Source organism: Anabas testudineus, chromosome 9 (genome assembly GCF_900324465.2).
Source record: "Anabas testudineus chromosome 9, fAnaTes1.2, whole genome shotgun sequence".
Classification (NCBI taxonomy): domain Eukaryota; kingdom Metazoa; phylum Chordata; class Actinopteri; order Anabantiformes; family Anabantidae; genus Anabas; species Anabas testudineus.
In genome coordinates, this window is record NC_046618.1 from 10,326,976 (window position 1) to 10,354,342 (window position 27,367).

Consider the following 27,367-nt stretch of genomic DNA (forward strand, 5'->3'; position numbering starts at 1 on the left):
GGTATTCTCAGTCTGCTGAAGTAAAAAGCACATTTGAAAGCTCTCACTGAAACAGCTGAAATGTTGTACTGAAAACTGTACCTCTTAAGATGTATCGCTTCTTCTGTAGTGTTTGTATCATACACATACAAGTGCTCATCCTGTTCACTCACCTTAACATAACTTTGCACACACAAAATGGATATGGATGGCTTGCTTGGTTGCTGTTGGTTTATTCAAGCTAATAGGCTAGACGAGGCCTGAATTTTTAAATGTTTAAAAGGATGAACACATTCCTGTACATCCACAAGACAATGGAATAATGTCACACAGGAAAGGCTTTATTTATGACAGCTTGCACACATGCACATAGCTTTTTTTTTTTATGAAAACACATGCTCACATGCAAGGAGGTACTGTACATAGGTCTTGACCTCTCACAGGGTGCAGAAAGGGCAATGGAAAACATATTATTAGTAAGGAAAACAGGAGGACAAGGATCAAGCTGTGACCCCTGAGTCCTAACACATGCCAGACTTTTAACACCTATCAGGTCTGAGCGCTCATAAACCTGCCACACAAGCCTTGATATGCCCCAGAAAAACAGGATTTGGACAAATCCGTGCCCACAAAGAAACGGTTTGCTTAGCGGCAGAAGTTTATTTTGTCAATTCAGAGGAAGATTATGCTTTGTGTGTTGCGCAATACCACACAATATTAGATGGTGGAACATTCAAGTACAAGTACGCATTCATGCACGGGGACCTGGTACAAGTTGGTTAATTACCGAAGAGACATTTCGTGAATGGATTGTAAGGTTAAGGAACGCTAAAGAGAGGATGTTGTTTGTGACTGGACCACTCAACACTCTGTCACCCACACTCTGTTAGTTTAGGCCACGTCAGGAAGGCAGGAAGCCGAACAAAAAGCCTGTGACAATTAGAAAAGGAGTTTCAGTAAATGAGGAGAAAATCCCCACTGGCCCCCACATACACACACACAAACACATATCCAAATCCCCACTGGACATACAATCATTCCAACATTTAGACCCCATCTCCCACAACAGCTGCCACCGCACCCCAGCAGAGGAAATGCCAAAGTCCTCTGAAGTGGAGCACAACAAGGCTGCAGTTCTCATCCACAGTGAAGGGCTGAGGCTGGAAGGGCAGGAGAGCCTCTAATAGCAGGAAGTTGTAAGAAAAATAGTTGCATGGGGATGTCATGTCCCCGGTCCCTTCTGGCATATCATCAGGCCAAATCAGAAGAGCATCGGGTTGCTTTATACTTCCTTATACAAGTAATGCCACATTTTTTGGGAGGATGAAACGAGTAACTTTCCAAACTAACGTGGACACAGTTAGGATTAGTAGCTCAGCATCATGCCAGATTTGTGTCACTGCTTTTAGTACTTCTTTGAAATGAAGGGACTTTAAACACCAGAGATGTCATTTATGTCACTGTGACTAACTCTAATTTAAATACTGAGCACATTAAAGTATTAACAACTAACTATTTGCATTTGCAGCGTAGACCTGCTGATGAATTCACTGACTGTGGTATAACTGAGAGACAGCTGCAACTCCGGCATAGAAAAAATGTGTGCGAAGAAGGGGAAATAAAGATGGCGGTGGAAACTGTAAAAGGAAGTGGTTATCATCGTCGCTGATTGTGCTGGGTGACTGTGTCAATCCAATATGAACCAGAGGATTACTCAGCCTCTGTTTCTAGGTCAAACTTTAGCGGGAAGGGATATCACGGTGTATTCAGTGTTTGGTAAAGTTATCTGAAATCACATTTCATGAGGTCATATCTGTCATCATTATTAAAACCTGTAGTTTTACTGCCTACATCTGCTAAGATTTCGCAAACTGTGTGTCAGTGCATGCCAGTGTTCAGGTGTGCGAACATGTGGTCAGTTTGGTGTGTGTGTCACAGACCATCCAGCCATTCTTAAACACTGAAACTGCTCTTTTTAAAACATAAAAAAAAAGGTGCAGCCTGCTTCTGAATCAGTTCCCATGAAATCGGCCCTCCTTTGGTTTGTTCAAAGATTGGCTGCACTCTAAATGGCTTCTCGGGAGCCTGCCAGGGGCCAGTGGGGGCCGATTCGAAGACAAAAAGAGACTGACAGATCCAAAGCTGCCGCACTGCCCCTGCAGCCCCTTTAAACCACATCACTAATTCCTACTCTTGATGGTTGGTTAAGGGAAAGCTTAAAAATCATGATTATTTTAGGAAATGCCATTCACTTTTAAAATTAAAAAACAATATTGGGCTGTTTCATGGTATTAAGCAAGTGCTGCTGATGTGGTGCAATACGTGTTTTCCTATAAGACAGGTTAAGTTGGTCAGGGCAGACCATTTGTCTGGACTACAGTTAACAAGTAATCAGACAAGGGAGGACACACGAGGCTGACTTTAATGAGTGTGAGTGCTGCACACCGTGCGCCACTGTAGTCATTATGCTTTCTACTCTGTCAACGGGAGGTGGGGCTTTTTCGTGAAAACTTCTTGCAGCCCGCTGCACAAAGACCAGTGTGCAGTCTCAGTCTCCTCCACGCTGTGGATCGCGCAGCGCCTGCACCGATCGCTCGGGTTTTGGACCTGAAGTCCACAGTGCATGAACCTGCGTCAACCCCTGGTGCACTTTTCTCGTTCGTGAACGACCCTCAGCGTTCCGCTGGGGCTGTTTTGCAGCAGATCCTCCGACCTGTGAAGAAAGAGAGAGAGAGAGAGAGAGAGAGAGAGAGAGAAGCTGCGGGAGTGGTGCGGAAACTTTTGCCATCATGAGCGTGCGGACGGTGAACCTTGATACCTACAGCCTGTCGCTGCTCACAGCCAAAGAGGACATCCTGAACCCCCGCTCCTCCACCAACTGGTAACGCATCGCGCCGCTGAACTAAATCGCTTCTGTCCTCTGTAGCAGAGCCCGGTTTGTCTACACCGTTACTTAAAAACATGAAGTGGCACCTTTTTTTTTTTTATTTCTGCACCGTTGTGGGGGAATTTAGAAAACATGTGGGATCAGTAAGTTTGCTGAAACTTTCTAGTTCTCCATCTTGTTTTACTGAACGGTTCGAGCTGCTTACGCACAACCACAGTGGCGGTTGCGTAAGAGGAAACTTGATTTCGATTAAAATCCAGTGAGGGACACGAAAGTGGCAAAGTGTCCACACGCAGGGACGGCGCGCTGTGCTGTCCTATATTGACAAGTCCAAGCAATAACAGACGCATGCAGGCTGCTTTAGTGGCAGGGGGATGCATAGACTCTCCCCTCCCCTCCACTCGGAGAGCTGATGCGAGGTGTGTGTGTGTGTGTGTGTGTGTGTGTGCGTGTGGGCTGACGTTCAGTACGCATGCCAGACGGCTGTGCCTGTAACACCTGGCCCGCTGCCCTGGCCCGTAACTCCATGACTTTCCTGTCCTCCTCCTCCTCCAGCATCTGCGAGGCCTCGTCCTTTTCTCTGTGAGAGTCGTGTTTCTGCTGATGTGCTTGTCTCTGACGTGGGGTTGTCTTCCAGCGAGAGGCTCTTTAATTTGACAGGCAGCATAGAACACGAGTTACCAGTAATATTGATCAACTCATGTTGAGCAATATCAGGATGTGCACAATAGAGGAAATAAGACAGACTGTGCAGAGTGGTAAGTTAAATCAACCACAGTGAGGTGTTCACTGTAAACTTTGAACATTAAGACATGGAAAGCTGAAATGAGTTTTTCCATTCTGCACTGGCTCATGCCGGACCACACCAAACTGTAACCTGAGCTCCCAACACTTGACAGATCGGGTCCTTTTTTAAAGAGGGTTTGTCTGGTCTGTCACCATGGTGACCTGTCCATCTTACCCAAACAATACCCATCTCCAGCTCTGCATCTTCTACTTTTTTTTCTCCTTCACTTATAGCTCGTGTGTGTGTGTGTGTGTGTGTGTTTGTGTGTGTGTGTGTGTGTGTGTGTGTGTCTGTGTGTGGCATTGTCTCCAACCACTGGCCTCGTTCAACAGAATTAAATATATATATGTCCCCTCTGTTGAAGTTTACAAAAGCGGGCTAAGGTCCAAGCCCACACGTTTGCTCATGTGGCAGTTGATTGCTGATTCTGCCCATCTCATGTTTAACCGTTCTCTGCCTCACATCTCAACCACAGGGCTTCCCTGCCCACTTTCTTCCAACTTTGGGGCTTTTCATGACAAACTGTACTGCTGAGGAAATGAGATTCAGAACTCTATTAGTGGAGAGCTGAGCTCTTACATCTCCGCGAATGCAACGGAAAAACAAAAAGTCCCCTATCCAGGCACAATAAGCTCAGTTTCCATTCTATCTTGTGTTTGGAAGATTTCTAGAAATGTGCAAGTTCAGTATCACTATGGAAGTTTTGTCCCATGGCGAGACTTCCTTATTGAAACTTTACTAATTCCTTATTGGAGAACTCTTTCCTAAGTTTCAGTGAGCAACAGATTGCCTGTCAAACTATCTCTAACTCACGTGCATGTGTTTGGCTGCGCTTACAAGAAATGAAAAAAGGCAGTAAGAAAGAAAAGAAACCCACCGCACACTCTGTAGAGGGCTGAATAACTCGGCTGGTGCTGAATAGAGAGGTGGGAGGGGGAAAAGATGATGTCATGATTCCCTCTGTCTGGCATTGGGGCAGGCAACCACCCCGCGTGTCTGTGTGTGTGTGTGTGTGTGTGTGTTGAAAGGATTTTAGGTGCGTGCCTGCGAGTTTGCATGTGAATATATTTATTTCTGGATGTACAAATGCATCCTGCAGAGATTATTCAAGTGAGTTGGGGGGAACTGGAAATTAGCATGGAGGCGGGTGGGGACCTTGTTCTATTGATTGTTTCAGCCATCGGTGTATAGCCTTGAGGTCCAAGTGTGTATTATGTAACGGCCGTGTCCCGAATGTGAAATACACCCTCTTTAAGTGGAGCAGCCTTGGAGGTTTCTGACCACTGTGGACTACACAGCATCGGACTTGTATGCTGAAACAAACGCTGTTGGCGTGTTCTTTGTTTTCTGTGTCCAGAAAGAAAGACAAATGGTGAAACAGTGAACATGCATGGTCCACAGAACAATGTCAACAGGGAATACTTCTTTCAAACACTTTGTGCAGCAGAAATGACTATTTACAGTTCACAAAAACAAACCAGCGTGTATTACCAGGGGCGTCTTCCTGCCAAATATCAAACACACTACAGCACTACCTGTGTCAAACATGTAAAAAGAGGGAGATACATCTGAGTTGTTTCTACCTTGCAAAACATATCAGATGGGAATTCTTACAGAGCTATGGAGCAGCGTGACCGCTATTTGTCAGAATTGGGTGTGGGCTGTTTCCAGACATCTGTGGGCCCTGGTGACTTTGTAACACACCTTCCTCAGAGATTTCGTTCTCACAGTCTACACTTTAACACTGCTGTGCTTGTGTAGGGATTATTACAGTCAGCGAGCAGTGACGCATAAAGTAAATATCTGATTTCATTGCAGAAACAGATCTATTTAGTCCTTATTCTTTCCAGGTTGAGAATCTAATTCTACACGTAGAAGGTCAGACATTTAATTTGGATTCATTTCCATAGATTAAACATGCACTGTAGCCTTATTCCCAAAATGAAAACAAGCTATTTAAAAAGTGACATCATGGATTTTAGTATGACATTATTCAGGCGGTATACGCTGTAGTATAATTGTTCCTATATTGCTCAAAAGGAAAAACAAACTTCACTAAATCTGTTTTACGATGTTTTTGTTACCAGACCATAGTTGGAGGTAGAGCTGGTTTGTTATTGATCTGAAAGCACAAAAATGTCCAGGCAGATCAAGAAGAATTGACTGTTGAAAGTAAAGTCTTCACGTGACATTTTTGTCAGCATTGTAGCTGCAAAGTGATCTGTTGCTGGATGGTATGAGCCTTGAATTACAGATATCAAGTTCCGACTTTAGCTGAGACTGTTTCGAAATAGAAGTCCACCTATGGCCTATTATTTCCTTCTCACATTATAAATGGTATTCAAGTTGCTAATCTTATGCAGCTGTTGGATAATAGTCCACCAGTATTGTAATAAAACATTTAACTCACGTAATTGATTAACTTTCACGTGGATGGATAAAAGTGTTATTTCTCTTTATTTTTTACCTTGATTTCCTTTTTATGTCGTTAACAGTCTGCAGGGAACTCAAGTAATCAATCTTACCCATACTAATTTAAGTAGCTGGAGATTACCTGCTCCTCTCCAGGCCTCGGATCTGTTGTGAAGGGGTTCTCTTGTTGATAATGAATGGGGGTGACTCTATTTTAGCATATGCCTCGGGTTTTTGTGGGACTGTTACTCGCCAGAATTTCCGCCGATTCATGCATGATTAAGCAAAGAGTTCCTGGGTCTAAAGTTACACACTAAATGAACTACACCTTGAGCTATGAGGAGAGAGGATGGGAAGGAGGTAGTGTATGCTGTAGGTGACTCCAGAGGGAGATTGAAGCAGCAAGTCATTTCTCTTTTTTGTAAAGGTAAATAATAATTAGCGTCATTCCTGTCTCTAGCATTGAACCTGTCTCAACTTCCCTGCACAAGTTCTGCTTTTTGTTAAGTTCCTTTATCGACCACAAAGACCCACTTAACAAAAGAGACCCAACAGCGTATTAATGCGAGCTGTCGTCACCCAAGTGTTTGTTTTATCCTTCATCTTGGTTGGTAAAGATTGTCATTTCTTTTTTAGTTGGAAAAAGAAACAAAACAAATCCTACTCTCACATGAGGCAACAAGTAGTGTGGTTGGTTTCCCCTGGCTCTTCAGGATAAGGCTTCAAAGGTTGCACACATTGTTATCAGGCGGAGTGATAACAGGACATGTTTGATCAAGCCTTGATATACAGTAAATAGTGGTATAGTATAAACGTGAAGTCAACAGTTACACTGGACCAGTGCCCAGTCCACCCTCACTCCCTATTTCTCATCATCTATCTCTCTATCTCTTGCAGTAATTGGCAGTAGCTGTCTGCGTGACGTAGATCTCGATGACTTCCAAAGAAGCAGGCAGCCTCACTTGCTGCTGCTGTGAAAACCTACTACCACCAGTTTTGTTGTCACTGAAATAATGATAATAATGAAAGTGACTGTTTATTCTTACACAATAACGTGCGGAGGCCCTGAAAAGGAGCGGCTGGGAAAATTCGAGATTAAACGTAAACCTTTACCCTAAGAACTCATTACAGGTGTAAGAGCTAGTGAGGTGAGCCTGACCAGAGGGCCCTTCCTGGGTAAACACCTGGTTACCTGAGCACTAACTTGGGTTGTCTAGAGCTACTTGGGCCAGCGAAGTGCTTCTGGGGACATTAACGTTTAATCCTTTTGCACAAGTGGGAAACAAAACAGGCAAATTAACTAAGTCAGAGAGAAGACACTGACACAAAGCGGCACAGGAGGAAATGTTTTATTAGACATTAAAGACGGAGTGCACACCTGTCCCATTAGGTCACAGGTATAAGTCTTCGTTAAAGTAACCGTTTCCTTTTTGTTTCAGTGTTGCACCTGGTCAAATCCCTGTGAATGTTTTTCCGGTGGCCTTAATAAAACAGTAGCTCCGGCCTGCCTAGCTTCTTATGTGAGCAGGCCTGTGGGTGGCACGTTGGAAGATGATGACAATGATAGCTGTAATGGCTGTTATACGTATTTGTGTTTAGATGAACTTAGGGAATGATTTGGGCAGTAATTACTAAACAACTGCTTACTACCACGTTAAACATTGTTTAGATTTATCTAGATTTTAAGACGAAGCTGCAGTGTAATAGAAGGTTTTATGCATGATGAGACATGACTGCAGAGGGTTATACTGTGTGTGTGTGTGTGTGTGTGTGTGTGTGTGTGTGATTCTGCGTGTTTGGGTTCTTTAGCAGGCTGACTATTGGGTGTAAGACCACAAATTGACACCGTGTTGCAGTGTGACTTGTAATTGTCCCATTGAAGATGTGAAAGGTTGGTAATTAATGTTTCATGACTGTGGTGGTGTTATTCTTCTTGGCTTCAAATTTCTACCAGGAAGAAAATACCTAATACCTTAAGGTTATTAACAAAGAGCTATTACAGAACATTAAAAGGACGGTGTAAGCTCGCACTTGTGCGGTCTGTTTCTTATGTGGTTATAGGAAGATTGTCATGTTACCCCCAAAATATTTTGGAAACTGTCCTCACATTTGACCTTTCTATCAAATCTCTCTTTTGTTCATTCAAGTGCCTCAGAACAGTTGACCTTAATCCAGATGCCCTCTACACATTGTTTCCACTGGAAAGCTGTCCTTTCAATGCCTACTGCCCTGAACACAACAAATATGTTATTGTTGCCCTGTGCAGATCAAGATTTAAGCTCTGAGACACTTTTTCAAAACTTTTGCTTTGTCTTTTTTTAAAACTGGATGGATTTTAGATGTAAATGCTATGAAAAATAGAAGGTGGGTCGAGGTGAATTGCTTGTTTAATCAATTGAATTGGCTTTGGCTGTAGCAGGCAGAGTGGTATTTGTAAGGGTTTGTCAGATATATGTAAATGTCTATATGTTAGCGTGTGTGTGCCTTAGTTCCAAAGCCCAGCTGAGAGATTTTTGACAGATGTTTGTGCAACAATATAATATTATAGACATGGAATCATGGAGCTAGTCTGAGTTGTCCAACGCTGTAATCTGTCAAACCATTGGCACCCAGGCACTAAAAATCTCATATCCCGCTATTGTAGATATTAGTGACGTACCCGTGTCAGTGTTGTTGCTATGCTTGGCTTTCGAAGTGCTGAAGCAGGAGATACTGAGACACTTTGTTCTCTGGTGTTTCTTCCACAACCTCCAGAGTGTCTCCCACACAGCTGTCTCATTGCTAAAGAATTATGTAACTCATGAGAATAATGGTCTTAGAGTAAGGTCAAATGAAAGTGCTCTGGAAAATCCTCTACTATTGAAAAACTAAGATGCGTTTAAAGTCCATCCTTTCTCTCTGCTGTATTTATATAAAGTCTAGTGAACGTGACAGTAAGGAATGACTGTTTCATCATTTTATGTGTTGCTGTAACTCATTTCTTTGTGAGTGTTCCAAGCATAATACCCGCCGAGTCTGGCGGCCACAAATCTTTTGACAGACGTTCATATGTTTATTGTTTTTTTGTTCTTAATTACACAGGTATGAGATAGGAGCACTGGGAGTTGTGCATTCACACATTCAGAACACAAACACTGGGACGACACCCTCTCATTCTGACAGCTGCCCTAGTACTGTGAGGTGCCATCCATTCACTTTGCCATGGTTACAGAAGCACCATATGATCATGACATTGGGGGTTAACTATTAGCATCTAACAGCAGCACTGGATGCAGGGCCTCAGCTGGGACCTACCCATTCCTTTTCTTCTGTCTTGTTTGTTCACTTGCTGGTGGGGATTGGGTTGTGGATGGATGAGGAGAGCTAGGGAGCTCCGTTGTCCTGACGACCCTGGTGGGAAAGCTTGCTTGTTTGTAAAGAAGGACTGAATGAAAGGGGGGAAGATGAGTGGAGAGGGATAGAGGAGGCTGGGAAGGGGGAAGAAATGAATGGGCAAGGGCTCTTGGTAAGAAATATAGAGGAATAAGAAGATGAGAGAGAATGACGTGTGAGATGAAAGACGAGGAACTGTGGTAAGTGAAGACAAGTTTAGCGGGGTGGTCTTTACATGCAGAATGAACAAATGGTTGAAGTTGGCGGTGGATAGAGCAGAGAAAAGGGAGAGAAGGTGAACAGGTAAAGAGAGAGACTTAAGAAAAGATGGGCCAGATCAGACCTATGTGGGAATAAGATTCTTCAGAGAGAGTGTGCGTTGTTTAACAGAAGGAAATAGTTGAAGATGAAGATGCCATCAACTTTTATGGTCCGCGAGTGTGTGTGTGTGCAACAGTATGGGACAGTATGAACAGGAAATGCCAGAGTTATCCCAGTGGACCATGAGTTTATCATCACTAATTCCTCTGCTCTTCTCTGCTCTCCTCTGCTCTCCTCTCCTCCATGACTCATGAACAAACCTTTACCAGTCATAACAATTTACCCCACAGAGGTTCACGTCATTTCCCCCTGTAATACTTCCATCAGGACACTTGCCCCCAATAACCACATACTCTCCTGCCCCCCTGGAAACCCTCTATACACTCTTTCTGTTGCCCATTGTGCCATTGTTAAATGTCCCCCGCTGCCCATTTATACCTCTCCCCTGGTGCTTTTCATCGTTTTTTCCCAGTGTGAACCCTATTTTAAGTGGCTTTTCTCCATCCAGAATATAGCCCTCTCCCTGTGCCCCATCAGTCTTTAAGCACACATCCTCACAACACTGAACTTCATATACCTTTTTTTTCTATGAAACCCTGCATGTGTCCCGGTGCTATCACTACTCTTTTACTCTTTTTGTCAACAGGCACTTTTGTGGTTATGTTTTAAAGCAGTAAGACGGAGCTGTTTGTGACATGACATGGTACGGTAACACATTTAGTTCTCACATTCTGCTGAAACGGATGCGCGCACACACACACACACCTGACGGCTGGTGTCATACGACACACAGAGAACTTTGGTCACTAAGTAATTAGTGCGTGTGCAGCTCTACTTACACAATGGCTGCCTAATGTTATCCGTGGATTAACTCATGGCTGTAACACGAGACCGACTGTTGTTCGTGCAGCCCACCGCTACATGCTGCACTGCCTCCCAGTTCATCACCTGACAACGTCTTGTTCGGCTTGTTTCTCCACCAGTCCAAGTGCTAATTGTGTGTTTCGCCTGTGTTTGTTGCCAATGTGTTATTTAAGGACAGTTTGTGTCAAAATCTCCTTTACTGTACAAGTGCACGCTTTGTTTCTCGTCCCCGCTCTTTTCCATCTGCCTCAGCCTCAGCACAGAGGGAGCTGTTTTCTCTCGCTGGTCCTTGGCACTGATTTAATTACTTATTTGTTTAGTTTGTCATATTCTAAACTTCTCTGGCTCCGTGTTTTGCTGAGAAAAGACATTTTCCTCCCTCCCCTCCTCCTTGCAGCATTCCATCTGGTCTCTCCCTCTGCCTCTCACTACCTCACCCCCCACTGACAGATATTACATGCACTCTGTTGTTTTATTTATTTTTTTTACCACACTTCACCTACATTTAATTAAGCTATATATGTTCTTTCCTCTAATTTAGTTCTACATTTTGATTTAGCCTATTTACCATTTCTATGGCCAAATAGCTTCAGTAGTCTGTAATAGCCTCCAAGGGACTATGATGTGTCCTCCACCCAGTCAAATACTGCACAGATCAGTCAGGGTTACTCAGAGGGTGGATTTGCAGTGCTCTTATAGTTTATACTTCAAATTAACTATTGTGACTGTGCATCTGAATTGTCAGAGCAGAAGGTGAAGCTTTTCAACACAGTTTCTGTTTGTTTTTGCTGCGGTACGTTTACTGATAGCAGTTGGATTAGACACGAGTTCATGAAGATCAGGTTTTTTTTTTTTTTGAAACATCACTTCGTGGGTTTTCCAGATGCAAGCCTTTCATCTGTAGCAACACTTGTATAGTTTGTTTAGTCTTATTTTAGCCTGTACTAAATTTGATGCATTGACTTAATCAAAGCCTTCTTTGAGTGTGTGTGTGTGTGTGTGTGTGTGTGTGTGTGTGTGTGTGTGTGTGTGTGTGTGTGTGTGTGTGTGTAACCAGCAGGATATCCTGACAGTCTGCTTGGCTGTTGGGACTTGGCATGCTATGGTCATTGAAAGAAGGTTTCTGTGCACTACCAACACATCACAACCCAAATCCCAGTGACTTACATAGAAATTTGTAGTGTTTTTTACTTTTGATATAATAATATAGTGTTTGTGGAACTGACTAGACACAATAGAATTAATCTCATTGGACATTGCTTGAATCCCATCTCATTGGTACTAAGTATTGCCTTTATTTGAAATGACAGCAGAAGGATATTACACCTACATCATTTCTCTAAAGCCGGCTTCCTTCACTGTATATAGCAAAGATTAGGTGCGTTTGAAATCTTGCTCCACGGTTGATTTTCCACTCGCATGCAGTGCCTCGAGGACTGTTTCACTGGTACTTGGAGACTCTCCACACATGCTTGACAGTGATGTACAGTGGCAAAAAAAGTATGCAAACCATTTGGAGGTTCATGGTTTTCTTCATTAAGTGTGCATAAAATGTGATCTGATCTTCATCTAAGTCAAGAGTATTAACAAATACACTGTGCCTTAAATAATAACACAAAAAATCTGATCTTTCATGCCTTTATTGAGAACTACCATAAAAACATCACAGTGCAAGTGGAAAAAGTATGTGAATATGGACGTGTGGCCTAGAGCTACTTCCACTGACAAAAAACGCTTTTTGAGTTAGCTTCATGCAAGAAAAATACGCTTTTATGAGCCACGCCTCACGAAAAGGAGATTTTAAAGGATCTATAATCAGGAATTGTTGATTTACAAAAAGCTGGAAAGGGTTACAAAGTGATGCTTGATGTTTTGTGGACTGATGAAACTTTATTGAACTGTTTGGAAACATCATTATTTGGCCCTAGTTTGCTGCATCAGGGCCTGGCCAGCTCACAGTGATTGAGGGGAAGATGAATTCCCAAGCGTATCAATAAATCCTTCAAGATAATGTGAGAATGTCTGTACGTCAGCTGAAACTCTGTAGAAGTAGGGTGATGCAACAGAACAATGACCTAAATCACACAACAGAATGGCTTTAGAAAAATAAAATCCACCTTTTATAGTGGCCAAATCAGAGCCCAGACCTCAACCCAAAAAAACACATGAGGCGTCCAAAGAATACGACGGAGCTAAAGCAGTTCGAATCCAATCCGCTTGGTTGAGGTTATTGATGCCAAGTGCGAGGTCAATTAGTTATTAATTAAAATGAAGATCAGATCATGTTTTATGACAAATTAATGCAGAAAAACCACATTCATACCACATACATTGAGCTACAGCTATGGGTTGGCATGGCAGGATATGAAAGATTCATATATCACAACTTTGCAAACCACAGGACAGCTTGTGGATCTTCCACTCTGTGTATAGACAGTATGACTTCATCCCCACTCAGTGCAGGTTACCGTTCTGTAGGCCTCTTCAAGCCAGATAAACGTAGTGCCATTCCTGTTTTCTACTTCAGTCTCTTGTTCAAGTACTTCGTTCTTACTCATATTTCTCCGCCTCTACTCATAAATCTCCACTTCTCTGCAGTCCAGACGGACAGAGGAATGTGTGTACCACAGGGGTCACTGTATGGACACAATATGAAAAACATGCTGGTCGATGGGGAAAATGACTTTTTCAGCAGCTGAGTCGGACTGGACTTCTTTTGCCCATGTTTGGTGAGAGGAAATGAGCGTTGTGTGCTACGGGGACGTCTCTAAGCGCCGCAGTCCAACGCAGACTGATGTAGACGCAGAGACTGACTAAAAATAGCACTGGAAGCCCAGGTCAGCTTTGAGCCAAGAGAGAGGTGTTAGGGGACTGAAGGGGAAGGAGAGAAAAACATGATGTAAAATGAAGTGGACAGAAGGAAGCTTGGGGAGAGGTGCATAGCTGAAAAATACAAATCCAAAAAACAGTACCGTTAAAACTCACAGGTCTTGACAAATGCCTTATGTGCAGAGGTGAGACCACTGCAGATGTGTGTGTAGTAAAAGAGAAAAAGAAGCGCAGAATGATCTGATGGGGAGCTCAATCTGGGCTGTGAACCCTGTCGAGAGCTCCCAGCCTCTCATCCATTTTCTCATATCTTCCTCTTCATCTTTCTTTTTTTTTTTTATGCAGTTTATCATATTGCAACAGCGTGCATAAGCACAAATCCCTCATATCTCCCCCATTGGCAAAGATGGTATGAATAAATGACCTATGAGCCCACAAGATCTTCCTGTCAGAGAGAAACAGAGGGTAGGAAGCGTGGAATTGAGGGGGGGGGGGGGGGGGGTGAAATGAGGCTGAGATATTGCTTCGGTTTGTGAAAGAGGTATGTTGTGCTACGGGAAGTAGGAGGGAAAGAAATATGCTGTTGTAGGAGACAGGGGTCAAAATAATGAATTTAGAGTAGCCATGATGGTGAGATATCAACAGAATATATAGAGACAGTGGGTATGTTGTGGTGAAATGGTAATTAGGTCTGGGGCCAACATATATTTTAATAGGTTCATTTTCGTGTTGTGTAAGAACAATGATATGCTTGAACTAAGAAAACAAGAAAAGAAAACGTGTGTACATAAACTTACATGGTTCATACTGCATGGTTTAGTTGAATCTCTGTATAGGCGAATATAAAGCCTTTTCCGCAATAGCTTGCAGCGATGTCTGTTTCTCTTATGTTCATGTTGAAATGGCAGATTGAAGCATGTTTGGAGGTATTACAGGGCCAGTGGTAGTCCTGCACAAACCTCCCCTATTGTTATTGGCAGGGGCTTACAGGATAATGTGTGTGCATGTGTGTATGTAGTTAGTGGTGCCTTTGTCGATGCACGCTCAGAGAAGAATAGCTGTTGACTCTGTTTCAAAGCCTCTCTGAGTGGCTGGCTGTACTAATGATGCATCAGCTTCATACCTCGTTATTACTTAATAAAGTTGATGTTTCACATTATGACATCATTGTTTTTTTCTTCTTTTTGGGTCACCCTCTGCACTTTTTCATGCACCTCAACCCCCACCCGCTTAACTGTGGCCACTTTCCACACTCTTCTCTTCTCTTCTCTTCTCTTCTCTTCTCTTCTCTTCTCTTCTCTTCTCTTCTCTTCTCTTCTCTTCTCTTCTCTTCTCTTCTCTTCTCTTCTCTTCTCTTCTCTTCTCTCCTCTTCTCTCCTCTTCTCTCCTCTTCTCTCCTCTCCTCTCCTCTCCTCTCCACCCTCCTTCTTCCAGAGCTGAGGTCATAGCTGGCGTGCTTTTGAGGTGGGCTGGAGTACAGACATAAGAGAGTCTGCTTTTTTCATCAGTAGTGGAGCTCTCCAAAAAACCTACATGTGTGCGTCTGGCCTCTCTGTTGGGGAAATGTTCTTCTTTTTACTACCTAACCGACGATAAAAATACTATAAAATACTAGCTAACATCTAACCAAGTGACCGTTACCCAGGATATTTGCATGTGAGGTGAATTTCCTACTTCACCTTGTGCTTGGAGAGCTTCATCCCTACACTCCACACCACACACCACTATATTCAGATAATCATTGAGCGGTTCACCACTTAGGTTTGGATATTATTGTCTGTTGCAGTAAATTACAGCGTAGTAGGAGCACAGCTTTACAAACATGTCAGATGCAGAACTGTGAGGATTTTCAAACATTCTTACAGTAATCTATTCACTCATGTTACATATGAGGAAGTTAAACATTATTTGTGTATCCACTGAACCATATAGATTATAGCAGGTTCCATTTGGGGTTCAATCAAGCAGTAAATCTTTTAAATACCACTAGTGAAGGTGTGAACAGTCTGTAGAATTAGACTTTCAGAAAAAGTTGAAAAAAAGGGTTTGGGATGCCCTAAATAAAGTTCATTGTGAATTTTCTGCCATTCAGACCAGAGGAGAGAGATATGCTTGATCACAATTAAGTGTATGCAATTATGGTTGTATCAGATCCTACCTACATTTACAGTCTACTTTATTAAAAACAATTACATAGCTGTTGATCATCTCCTATTTTGCTTTCTTTTGGTCTGTTTGGTAAAGTACTGAGGAGGAATTGTCAGAAAAAAAGATATTTGCATAGTCTCTATGCTTCAGTGTGCAAGCAAGTATCTTCCCTGTGGTGGGAGAATTTGCACCTGCTATTAAGACTCCTTCTGAGAAATGCATGGTATCTAAGGTTGTGAATGATCTGGGTGCTCACCTAATGCCGGTGAGCATTACCGTCACTTAAATAACATTTTTATTTAACCGTTTGGCTAAAGAGTGAGTGAAAGAAAAAGTGAGGGACACACACACATACACACGCACACACACTGGAACAACTAGGGGTTCGGACTCGTGTCCTCCTCACATGTGGTCAGGAGGAGTTTAGAATCATACCGCTGACCCCGCAGTTCATCTTCAGTCTTATTGAAATATAGTTGGTTTTGCACATGCGTAAGAGTGATTAAACACGCGTCAGCATTATCAGCACAATAAGAAAATGAAAGAGCAGTGTCAGCCTGCCTCCTCACACATGCAGAGCCAGGGTGCAGCTCGCTCAGTAGGGCACACAATGTGGTTATTGTGTCCTCTCCGCACACACACACACACACACACACACACACACACACACACACACACACACACACACACACACACACACAGTGATTGACTTTTGTTTCTCTTTGTTCTTTGGACAGACAGAGACTTGTTGTGTCTGGATAAATAACAGAGTGATTCAGAGATGCTAACTTAGTGATCTGACCTGTTGTCAGTGTGTCACTAAGCTGTTGTTTTTTACTTAATGTTCTATGTAGTCGACCAAAACGTGTCTAAAATTTCTCTTTTCATTTCTGCCTCTGTGACTGATTTTCACTGTCTCTCGCCTTTCCCCCTCCTCCCAACACATCTGCAAACACACATGCCACAAACTATTCACCTATGGTCCATTGTAATAGCTGCTCATGACCTTATGCTCTGGCTACACAGCTCCAGATGTTACTGACACACCCCTAGAAGTCCTACAGAAAGAAATTTACACAGGCACACCGCCAGACACGTGATCGTCACACTTTCTTAGGACAAAGCTAACAAATGCAATGAAACAGCGTGTATCCATCTCAGTCACCCTGTACTGTCAGCAGGAAAACACATCGTGAGTTGTTGAGTTGCCATAGTGACCTGCAGCCTGACTATCTGCAGGGTGTGGTGGGACAGGTTTTCACCTGTGAAATATCAAAAACCCTGTAGCTGTGAACAGTCGCAGCTTTATTTATTTCAGGAAGCATCTATCCGCGAGGCAAGTGCTATGAATGAAGGTTATTGTGCTGCTGACCTCCTGCATGTAGTGTAAAGGCTTCTGGGAAACAAGGACAGGAATAGTGAAACGCTGCATTTTTCACAGCTTGAGATTATTAATTTCTGTGCATTAGAGAAATATCTCTCACTGCATGCAAGCTTGCTATGGTTTGGATAAAGTGTTTGCATGAAAACATCTGGCTTTGCATTTGTGTGTGTCTGTGGGTCTCCCTTGTTTACAGTAATAGAGTGAACACATGGCATACGCAGCTGTCCATATGCTCGTGCTTGGATATGGAGGTTTTGAATGTGCCTTCAGTCTCGGGCATATGGAAATCGAATAAGCAGTTGTTTAGTTCGTAAAATCCAACCTGTCTCCTGACATTACAAATGTGGCTGTTATGTGTCTCACATCTGTACTTCTCAGTAGCTGACCAGTGTCTTTGTCTGTATGTCCACAGGGCTTTATTTGCATATGATGGAGTTACCAACAAGCTCAAACTGGCAGACTCTGGAGGTAAAGTGGACGTTTGTCAGAAATTAAAGCCTTGAAACTTAAGACCCACAAAGAATTAAGCTTGAAAAGTAATGGCCACATCCTGCATTTAAAAAAAATATTGTAACAATCACTGTTTGCTACTAAATGAAAAAGTAGCAGCTTTGTTGTCAAACTCTCAGCAACCAGTAATATCCTCCTGTTTCCGTTGCACAGCTGGTGGTGTGGCAGAGCTGGCAGGAAAGTTCAACATCTCCAAGCCTCAATACGGACTGTGTAAAGTGGAGAATGCGGAGACAGGAAGCCTCCGGATTGCCATGATCAGCTGGGTGAGTGATGATGATTCATGTAAGCACGAGTCTATTGCATTGAAGACACTCAGAAGTTATTAGGCAGCTCCAAGAAAATGGGCTTAACATCTTAAGTAGTCACATACAGAAAAATCAATGCACTTTTAAACCTGTTATGGGCTTTAAACTAAATAAGCTGCTTGGCCTTTTCACATTCTATGGTCATGTTTTGACACAGGCTTGGCATCGGACATGTGGGAAAGTGCTGTGCTGTTGCATCATTGCAGTAAAAAAGCTTATGAATCACGGGGCAGGTCGAACGTGTAAATAGGCACGCTCGATCGGAGGAACATGATGCGTTTCAGATAATTGTGAGGCTCTTGATGTTTTTGTTACATTGGTCCCAACATGCAGATTTTCAGTTTCCTCTGCCCAAATGCTCAGTTATATGCTACACAGATTTGTCTCTGTGACATCATTGTAAATCCTGTTGTTCCTCAGTCTTCCTGATGTTTTTTTTAGTCTACTCAGTGAGAGGGGAATGATATGAATGCAAGTGTCTACATCCTGTGTTTGTCCACAGGTCGGCCAAAATGTGGATGACTACCGAAGGGCAGAATGTGCCAGCCACATCCCAGCCATCAAGAACTTCTTCAAGGTGCAGTGGATCACCGTGTTCTTGTTTACTTAGCATTTATCTGTATCCAGATACTGTAATTGCTAGTGTTCATTTCACCAATAGTTCATCTGTTTCTTGGGTTTAACACTGAATTTAAGATTCCACCTGTGACATTTTTATTAAAATGCTTTGGACACTTTTATTAGAAGCGTTACAGTATATGGAGCTCATGCACGTTTTTTCAAATGTTTCAACTCGTCCTCTTTTATTTATCCCTGAACTCCAGACTTTGTACTCTCAAATTCTATATTTACACATGGTAGTTTGCTTTGTATTGTTTTGCAAGTTTCCTGTCCTCAGTCCACTTCCTGCTCTATCCGTTGTGGTCCTGTGCATGATTGGTTTATCTGCCATACCACTGCTGGGGTGAGATTGCTAATTTTGGGGGTTGAAAGCTCCATTGTTTGTGGCACAGGCCAAAGTCACACCACAAACCTAAGTAGTGATAGGACACACAGGAATTAGACAGAATTAGCTGCTATGTCTCTGTATCTGCGCCCTTCAGATTGTGCTTGTTGAGCATCGTAACCAGGTGAAACTCTGCTGACCCTCGCTAGTTTCCATATAAAGGCATCAACCAGTCAAGTGCAGAAGCATTTGTGGAATGTTTGGTTTTTTTTTTTAAACAGAAAATGTAGAGTTTGGGATTTTGTCAGCCGCTGTAAAAAACTTAACCCATCTGTGCATGTGTGTGTGTGTGTGTGTGTGTGAGTGAGCGCTCTTGGGCCTCTGTACATTTTCATGAGGAATTTCAGAAATGCTCACATGGTTAATATGGAGGGGAGTGAAGAAAATCATCTCTCCGTATGTGATTTGTGGGAGGATTGTGACCTCTAAGCTCAGCACACACACACACACACACACACACACACGCACACGCACATACAGTACATTAACCCCCAGACCTGTGTCGACACTATGAAAATAAGCTGTGGCCACTACTGTGACTGCTACTGCTTGTCTGTAAAGACAAGAAAAAAAAAGGGAACCGCAGCAGTTTAATTCTACATTATTCAGCAGTTCAAACTTGTTGTTTTATGTTATGATTAGCTGCAGTTTTTTATTTTTTGCAGAAACAAAACTACAAAAATAACCTGCATACACACACTGACTGCTGATAATAACCGAGGGCTCAATTTGCTTGTTTTCTGTCATGCTTTCATTGCCTTGGATACCTTGGCACTTTGTTGTTTTTTGTTATTTGTTTCTTTTCATTCTTTCTTTACCTTTTTTTTTTTTTTTTCTTCATTCACTTTGTTCTCTGCATGTCCCAGCTGGCAGTGAGGGGGTTTTGTCAAGGCGAGTCTGCAGCAGCAGATTTGGGTGTGTTACATACTGTATTCCAGTCTGGCATTAACTTACGAGAACCAAACCAAGAAGAGAGGGTGCAGATGTTTCCACTGAAATAATAGCAGATTAAAGTGGTGTCAAGTGGTGCGTGTGTGTGAATGTGTGTGTGTGTGTGTGATGACGTTAGATACTGATATTGTGAGTGATACATTAGAGGAGATGAGATGATAGACATAAGAAGAGGTAGGCAGATATGAGCAAGCGCTGTGTGCAGGATCAGGATAAACAGAAGTTCTATTATAATAAAAAATAATGCACCATGTTTAACTTAAGGTATAAGTGTTGATCATATCATCTCGCTCCGACAACCTCTATATAATAGCTGTGTAGTGTGCCTTCGGGACTCTCCTTACATTAAAGTAATTGCCATAACCTGTTCAAATCATCATATAATATTAGTGCAACAAGAATATTGTAAAAATGATATCCCTGTATTTTCATCATCTGCATAAATTCAGAATTCTGCAAATAATGACGTTTGTTGTAAGTAACCCATCAATCAGCCGGAACCTACTTTAGCTGGGGACGCTTTGCCACAGTTCCCCACATCCTCCTACTGCCTCTCACAGTCTTAACAACTCCTGAGTAGAAGAGAGACTGTCACAGTTTGGTTCCAGTGCAGAGAGACAGTTTGTGTAGAGTTGAGCCCAATTATAGCTAGAAAGTAACTCTCAGCCTGTCACACCATCCCGAGCTCCTATTTCTACCAGAGAGGTTATATTCTTATACCCCACCGTAGATTGCCACTGCCAAGGTCATCAATGTCATGAATCGTAAAAAGATCGTTGGTTCAGATGCAGTGTTTCGTTGGGCCACATTGAGTTTTCCCCTGGAAATGGCATAATATGGATAGGGGTGATTATGAGATAACTGTTAATACCACTAAGGCAATGCTATGAGTTTAAGTAGAAAGGTTTTATGATTGACTAGGTACACTTGAAGATTGTTCAAAAAGAAAAAACTCTGCTTCTATAAACATTTATGCGGCACTGTGAGGACATTTCTTCTAAATAATCACCTCTAATGTTATCCGCTTAATGATTTTATATACCTGTTCAGGAATCACAATACGTGAGGCTGCAGGGTTGATGTCAGTACGACACAATGAGTTTCTGCGAAGACAATGAACTACTCCGTGGGAAACTTTGCAGTAAATTGTGGTCCTGTCTTTTTCCATGATTTTCCCAGCGCCCTTGGCAGCACTCTGGACTGCTTGTCTGGTCTGTGTGTGTGTGTGCTGTTGGCACTGACAGCAAGAGTGATATGGATTATACACTGTACTGACATGTATTATAGGGCACATTGACTGTTCTGTTCGGTGTCAGTGTCAGTGTTGTCACTCAGATCAAGCTGTGGTTTCCTGTTGGAGGCTGACAGACTTGGCTCCGCGTCAACAAGCCTGAACTTAATCTCAATGGAAGTTATTCTGTCCTGGTTACATATAAATGCCTGGTATATGTACACAGTCATTAGTTCAACCCATGTTTATCACCCACAGTGGAACGTTATGTTTGGGTCTGTGAATGTAAAATGTGATCTGCCAGTAGTGTATTTTTCATATCTCAGTGCATTCCTGTCCTCACACTAAAGCCAGTGAGTGTATTTGTTCTCTCACAATCCTCAAAAGTGAAGCCGTTGCACAACTGTTTGGCTCCAAGTTTGCATAACTCAAAAGTCAGACCAAAACGAAAAACCACCAGAGGGACTGGGGTGTGCTTGTGCATGGATTTCTAGCAGCCTTTGTGTGTGAGTGAGTGGCTGCAGTACAGTATGTGAGGGTGGATTAAATTCACATCTGTCTCAGTCTACTTGCCATCTCCTTGTTTTCATTACCTACCCTCCGTGTTTTAGGAAGCACACGTCTTCATGAAAGCAGAGGAGGCGGAGGATGTGACAGAGGAGAAGTTAAGAGCTGAGCTCAGCAAGATCAGTGCCCATGCTTCATCACAGTGGGCGAGGAGGAGCTCCAGGTCTGCTGACAAGGAGGACATAGTGGTGAGTGTGCAATACCTTGTCTTTCCATTAGATGGCGACATATCCTTTACTATATAGCAGATACAGTATGAGCTAGAAACTCACTCAACTCCTTGTTTAACTTTTAATTCCACTATTAAAAGGCAATATTTTTGTGTAGGTACCGAAAATGATCAAATTTGTTGTCATTGTTTTTAAATTTTCTTATAGGGCACAAACTACAGAAAAACCAACGCTGCAATGGAGATGAGACTAATAAACAGAGACTCCTTCTGGGCACGGGCTGAGGTGCGACAAAGTAGCCCCACTGGCCACATCTGGATAGCAATCATGTATCAAAAAGCTAGTAAAGAGAGCTTTTTTTTTTTTAGTTGAAGCTGGAAGAGAACGACCACATAGCCTCACACTGTGATCTTTTCTTTGCGTCAGCGCGAAGAGGAGGAGAGGAAAGAGGAAGAAAGGCGCCGAGCATCAGACGAGAGACGGCGCCTTGAACGAGAGAGAGTTCTGAAGGAACGGAGGGATGCTGAAGAGAGAGACAGAAAAATGGATGAGAAACTACAGATGGTTGAGGCACAGAGGTTAGAATATATTTCCTGTCAATAATGCCCTCTAGTGGCTGCAGATTATATTGACTGGAATATTGTGTCTTGCACAGTAGTAAGTGGGTCTGTATGATTTGTTTCTCTGCTGCAGAAGAAAACAGGCCGAACAAGAAGAAGAGTTTCGCAGAAAGGAGAAAGTAAAATGGGTGAGAGGACACATGTGTATACTCTAACTTTCTAAATGTTATTTTTATATGTAAAATCATTTAAACACCTATTATCATACTGTAGGTTGTTCATGAGCTTTACATAGTGGCAATATGTTAGATGACTCTATCCTCCTCAGAGGACATTGTAAACTTGAGCCATGTGAGTGCCGCAGTTGTCTTTCCCAGCATCTGCTCATGTGCAGAGACTATTGGGTTTATTGGAACAAAGTAAACAGTGAACTGAGTCGAATGCGGTACCATCACAAATACTTCTGTTTTAAATTAGGACATTAGCTGCATCAATAAGTGTGTGCATGTGTCTGCACTGACAGGAGCAGCAGCAGAAGGAGCATGAGGATGATATGAGGGCTCGCCTGAGAAGAAGTGAGTCCATAGAGAAAGCAGCAGTAAGTGAATCTTAGAAACAATACTTAATAACATTAATAACATTATTAATACTTCTTTGCATTAGCACTTTGTCGACACACATTTGCCATTAGATTGCTGGATTTTTCTAAAGTCTAACAATTGCCTTTGCCGACTTCCTGTACATTTATTGACCTCTAGGAGGCAGCAGCATTAGTGTCACAACGATCCATGAACCCTAGGGAGTTCTTCAGGCAGCTGTCATCTTCATCATCACAAAGCCCCACTAGTCCTGGATCCTCGCGGACTGGTATGTGCGCTGTGTGTGTGTGTGTGTGTGTGTGTGTGAACTGAAACAACTAGACATTTTTGGATATCCAATGTGTCCTATTTCTGGACTACTCACAAGCTGTTTTCTTTCTCTCCAGGCAAACCATTCAGACGATACCAGCGCAGCCTGACAGACTCGGCTTTCATATTCTGTAAGGCAGAAGAGAGCGCGGCATCTTCCCCTCGCAGTTCTCCCCTCGTCTCCCCCTTCTCCCGGCCTCCTCACTCCCCGTTCTACCGTACCACTTCTCCCCCCACAAGCCCGGATTTCCGCCCCGTCACCTCACCACAAAGGCCCAAAGCCCCAGTGACACCGCCGACACCACCTGTTCACCCAGGACCTGCGTTTTCAGCCCTGTCCAGCGTTCCTCAGACTGACAACCAAGTCCAGGCTGTTGTTGAGCCAAGAGCGCCGTCACCTGCAGAACCTTCTGCACCTCCAGCCTCTCCTACCACATTTGTTTCCTTGTCCCCGACCTTAGTAAAAAACAATCCCACTCAGTTACATTCAGAGGCCCTGGCTGCCTCCCCACAGAATGCCCTAACCCATCGAGTGCACACAGCTTTCTGCTTCGAGGCTGATCTACCTCCACAGGCTCCCACAGCACCTCTTCCTGAGAGACCACAGCCAAACACAGGTAGAGTGGGAATAAACAAATGGTTGGATTGGGATTTGCTGCAACAGTGTTTGTCCTTTTCTAAACTAACCTTCAGAAAATGCTTCATTCTCACAAGAACTACACAGTACATGTTTCTCTGCTTAGTAACTAATGTGACTGATGAAAATCTAGACCACAAACTCCAGTAGTTGAAAGAAGCTCAGAATATTGTTTTAGTCCAGTCACAGTTAAATTAGTTTTTTATATAATATAATTTATATGATTTTTCCCATCAACAGACCTCAACACTGCCACTCACGTGCACACTGGGCTGGTCTCAGACACGAGCTACATAGCCCAGGCTGTACTGGTGGAGGAGGATGAGGAAGAGGACACGGAGGAGCAGGAGGAAGAAAAGACTGAAACACAAGCCCAGCCGTTAGCTGTTATCATAGAATCAGTTCAGGTTGAGGCAGAAGAGCAGGAGCAAGACGACGAGGAGCAGGAACAGGAGGAGGAAGAGGAAGCAGGATCAAAACAGGAAGCTGAGCCTGCATCGCCAGAGGAGCCAGTGGAGGCGGAAGAGGAGCTGGCGGAGGCGGAAGAGGAGCCGGCGGAGGTGGTAGAGGAGAGAGTGGAGTTTGAAGAGGAGCAGGTGGAGGTGATAGCGGAAAGAGTGGAGTTTGAAGAGGAGCCAGTGATGTTGATAGAGGAGCCTGTGGAGTTTGAAGAGGAGCCAGTGATGTTGATAGAGGAGCCAGTGATGTTGATAGAGGAGCCAGTGGAGTTTGCAGAGGAGCCGGTGGAGGTGGTGGAGGAAACAGAAGAGTTGGTAGAGGAGGAAGAGGAGGCAAACGAAGATCAAGAGGAGAACAACATATCAGAAGACAGTCAGGCCCCTGCTGAGCCTGCTGAGGAAGTGTCAGCAGTCACAGGTAGCTATCTTTTCCTTGTTTCCTGTTTTGTCTTGATTAATATTTCATAAGGAGATGTGTTATGCTGTCACAAACAATACGTATTCAAGTTATTTACCGTTGCTGTCTAACATTCACAATGCAATTTTAAAAAAACACCGGGACAAAGGGTTACAGCAAATTATTATTATTTTTTTTTCAGAACCCCTTTGTCAGGAAATCAAACATGAGATTGTCGTGCTATCAAGCAACGGGATAACAAATGGAGAGAACACACAAGAACAGAATGGCACAGGTTTGGCAACAAATCAGTGTCTATAGTATTACACAATGTTGAATTACTGAGTGATATCTCACTAATACATTCATTCTCTGTGCTGGGTGGACTGTGATGAATGCTCTCCTCACGTCCTCAGAGCGATCTCTGAGTCCATCTGACACAGAGCTCAGCTCACAGGAGCTGAGTGTGTGCTACAACCTTCACGTCACCCCAGAGGAGGAGGATGGTGTTGAGGACGAGGAGCAGGAGATCACAGAAAATGGGAAAGAGGTACTTATTTACTAACCGACGATGTCTTGTACAAATCTTGTTAGTCTAAAATGGAAACCTGTTATTTATTAAACAGTGTATATTAAAAACTGTCATCTGCAGGAAATGACAAACCTAGTATTTATCATGTAGACAGTCTTGATGAGGGCTAAAAAAATCAAAGGTTTTCTTGTAGATTTTTCAACAAATCACACAAAAAGGTGCAAATCAGTGTCTCCATACTCTGACTCACCTACGCTGTCTACAGTCTCAGCCTCAAGCCCACGGTTTTCATAGATGGACACGTAGAGCCACAAATATATAGTTTGATGTAATAAAATGCAATTTTCTAACAGAAATAAATTATTGTTCTACACCAATCAGTAACAATAACGCAACCAATGCTGCAGCCGATTGGTGTAAATGAGATTTAAAATAAACTCCAATGCCCGTGTGTGTAGTAGTGAAGGGACATTCACCCACGGCAAAAACGTAGCTCAGTGATGAGCTTTTAGTTTCTGGAAAACAATAATAATAGTCAAAGCCTGTAATAATAACATATTACAGACACAGAACATGATTTTGTTGTACTTATTTGTTGAGTTAGAAAAATGCAGCATCTTAATAAAGTCCAGGAACTTTTTTAAAGTTCATAACAAGAAAGCTTCCTAGGGTTTGAATTTGTTTTCTCTTCTTCCTGTTTTCCTTTCCCTTCCTTTTATTTTCATTTTTCATATTCTGTTCTGGGAATTTTAGTTAAGCAAGACATATATTTCATGATTACACGCTTTCCCTCACTCCATTTTCCTCTCCACTTCAGGTTTTAGCCAAGCGACAAATGTGCGTCCGAGCCCTGTATGACTACCAAGCAGGTAAGCTGCCATTTCGAGGATAATCGCCATGCATGTGCACGTAAAGTGCCTCCACTTATAGTAATTACTCTGTGATTAGTGGGCCTTCACCATGTTATCTCGCGGTTCCCACAGAGGATGAATCCGAGATCTCCTTTGAACCTGGTGACATCATCACAGACGTGGAAACGGTGGACAAAGCCTGGTGGAGGGGGTGGAGCAAAGATGGCCGTCAAGGCTTGTTCCCTGCCAATTATGTGGAGACCATATAGACAGAGACAGAGTAGCACACACACACACACACACACACACACACACTCACACACACACACACACGCGCGCACACACTCAGGGACACTATCTTCGCTCACATTTATGCATGTTTTTACCTTAATCCTCCTACTGAAACTTTGTACTCTCTGTTTTGTAGAAAGGATAAAGAACAAGTGACTCTATTTTTTGATGTGTTTTTTTCTTTTTTGAGCAAAAACAAAATATTTTCTGAAGCATACAGAAATTACCCAGCCTCATTTTCTTGGATAAAATAGCAAAGACCTTTTTCCTGGACCAAAATAACTTAACTTCCTTTTGAGATACAGTAGGAATGTTGGTGGGAGGGATCAGATCATGATGACAAATGATCACAAACTTCCTTTTCTTGTAAGAAACACAAACAGATTTTTATAGTCTATGGTCTCCTTTTTGATCCACGCATATAACAAGCGTTCACTGTTTGCTTTGTACGTTACATTGCTAAAAACTAATTTACTACTCTTGACTGGTAAATATAATCAAGATTCGTGTATCAGACTTCATCTTATAATATCTTCCTGTATTTCCTGAGTTTTTTTGCAGCAGTGTCTTTCTCACAGCATATTTTAATTACACAGCAGCAGTACAAAACAAAAGATAAGTAGGCAACAGGAAAAGGGCACAGTGTCTGTATTTTTATCACTTTTTAAGAAGGGCTGGGTTTTGTTCATATGATATTGTCCTTACATCCATTTTAAATTATGTCTCCTACTCATTTTTCCTAGATATTAAAAAATTAAAACATTACGTGACACAGTTTATATGAGAACAATCTTCCCATTTGAATCCTCTGTGATATGTTAATGCTCCACAGTGTACATATGAATGTGTAAAAAAAAAAAAAACAAAACAAAACATCAAAGACCTTCTCTGTTTTATGCTTGACTTGTTTGCCTGTGTGTTGTATGTTTTCTGGTTGGTCTGTATGCTCCTTGTATTTACTCCAAACTTACAAATATATTGCTTCAACAGTCTGCTCTGAAAAAGGA

The 27,367-nt window shown here is 42.7% G+C and overlaps 1 protein-coding gene across 2 annotated transcripts; it reads left to right on the top strand.

Annotated features, from left to right (window-relative positions):
- Window positions 1-2,491: 2,491 nt before the first annotated feature.
- On the top strand, window positions 2,492-27,367 carry si:dkey-40c11.2 (drebrin-like protein A). 2 transcript variants are annotated; one of them, XM_026343193.2, is made up of 17 exons: window positions 2,492-2,860; window positions 17,396-17,451; window positions 17,647-17,759; window positions 18,304-18,378; window positions 21,601-21,744; window positions 21,934-22,011; window positions 22,153-22,304; window positions 22,420-22,474; window positions 22,810-22,884; window positions 23,045-23,153; window positions 23,272-23,811; window positions 24,072-24,463; window positions 24,506-24,707; window positions 24,889-24,981; window positions 25,103-25,236; window positions 26,036-26,087; window positions 26,202-27,367. In XM_026343193.2, the coding sequence occupies exons 1-17, from the start codon at window positions 2,769-2,771 to the stop codon at window positions 26,336-26,338; spliced, it is 2,499 nt and encodes an 832-aa protein (XP_026198978.1). In that variant the 5' UTR covers window positions 2,492-2,768; the 3' UTR covers window positions 26,339-27,367. The 2 variants fall into 2 exon arrangements, with proteins under 2 accessions (XP_026198978.1, XP_026198977.1); XM_026343192.1 differs by having other exon boundaries at window positions 24,072-24,707.

Bases quoted from the DNA above. Each gene is read 5' to 3' on its own strand.
- si:dkey-40c11.2 (XM_026343192.1), top strand. From the start codon at position 2,769: ATGAGCGTGCGGACGGTGAACCTTGATACCTACAGCCTGTCGCTGCTC. The intron at 22,885-23,044 runs GTAAGTGAATCT...ATTGACCTCTAG, and splicing joins AGTCCATAGAGAAAGCAGCA to GAGGCAGCAGCATTAGTGTC. The intron at 25,237-26,035 runs GTACTTATTTAC...TCTCCACTTCAG, and splicing joins TCACAGAAAATGGGAAAGAG to GTTTTAGCCAAGCGACAAAT.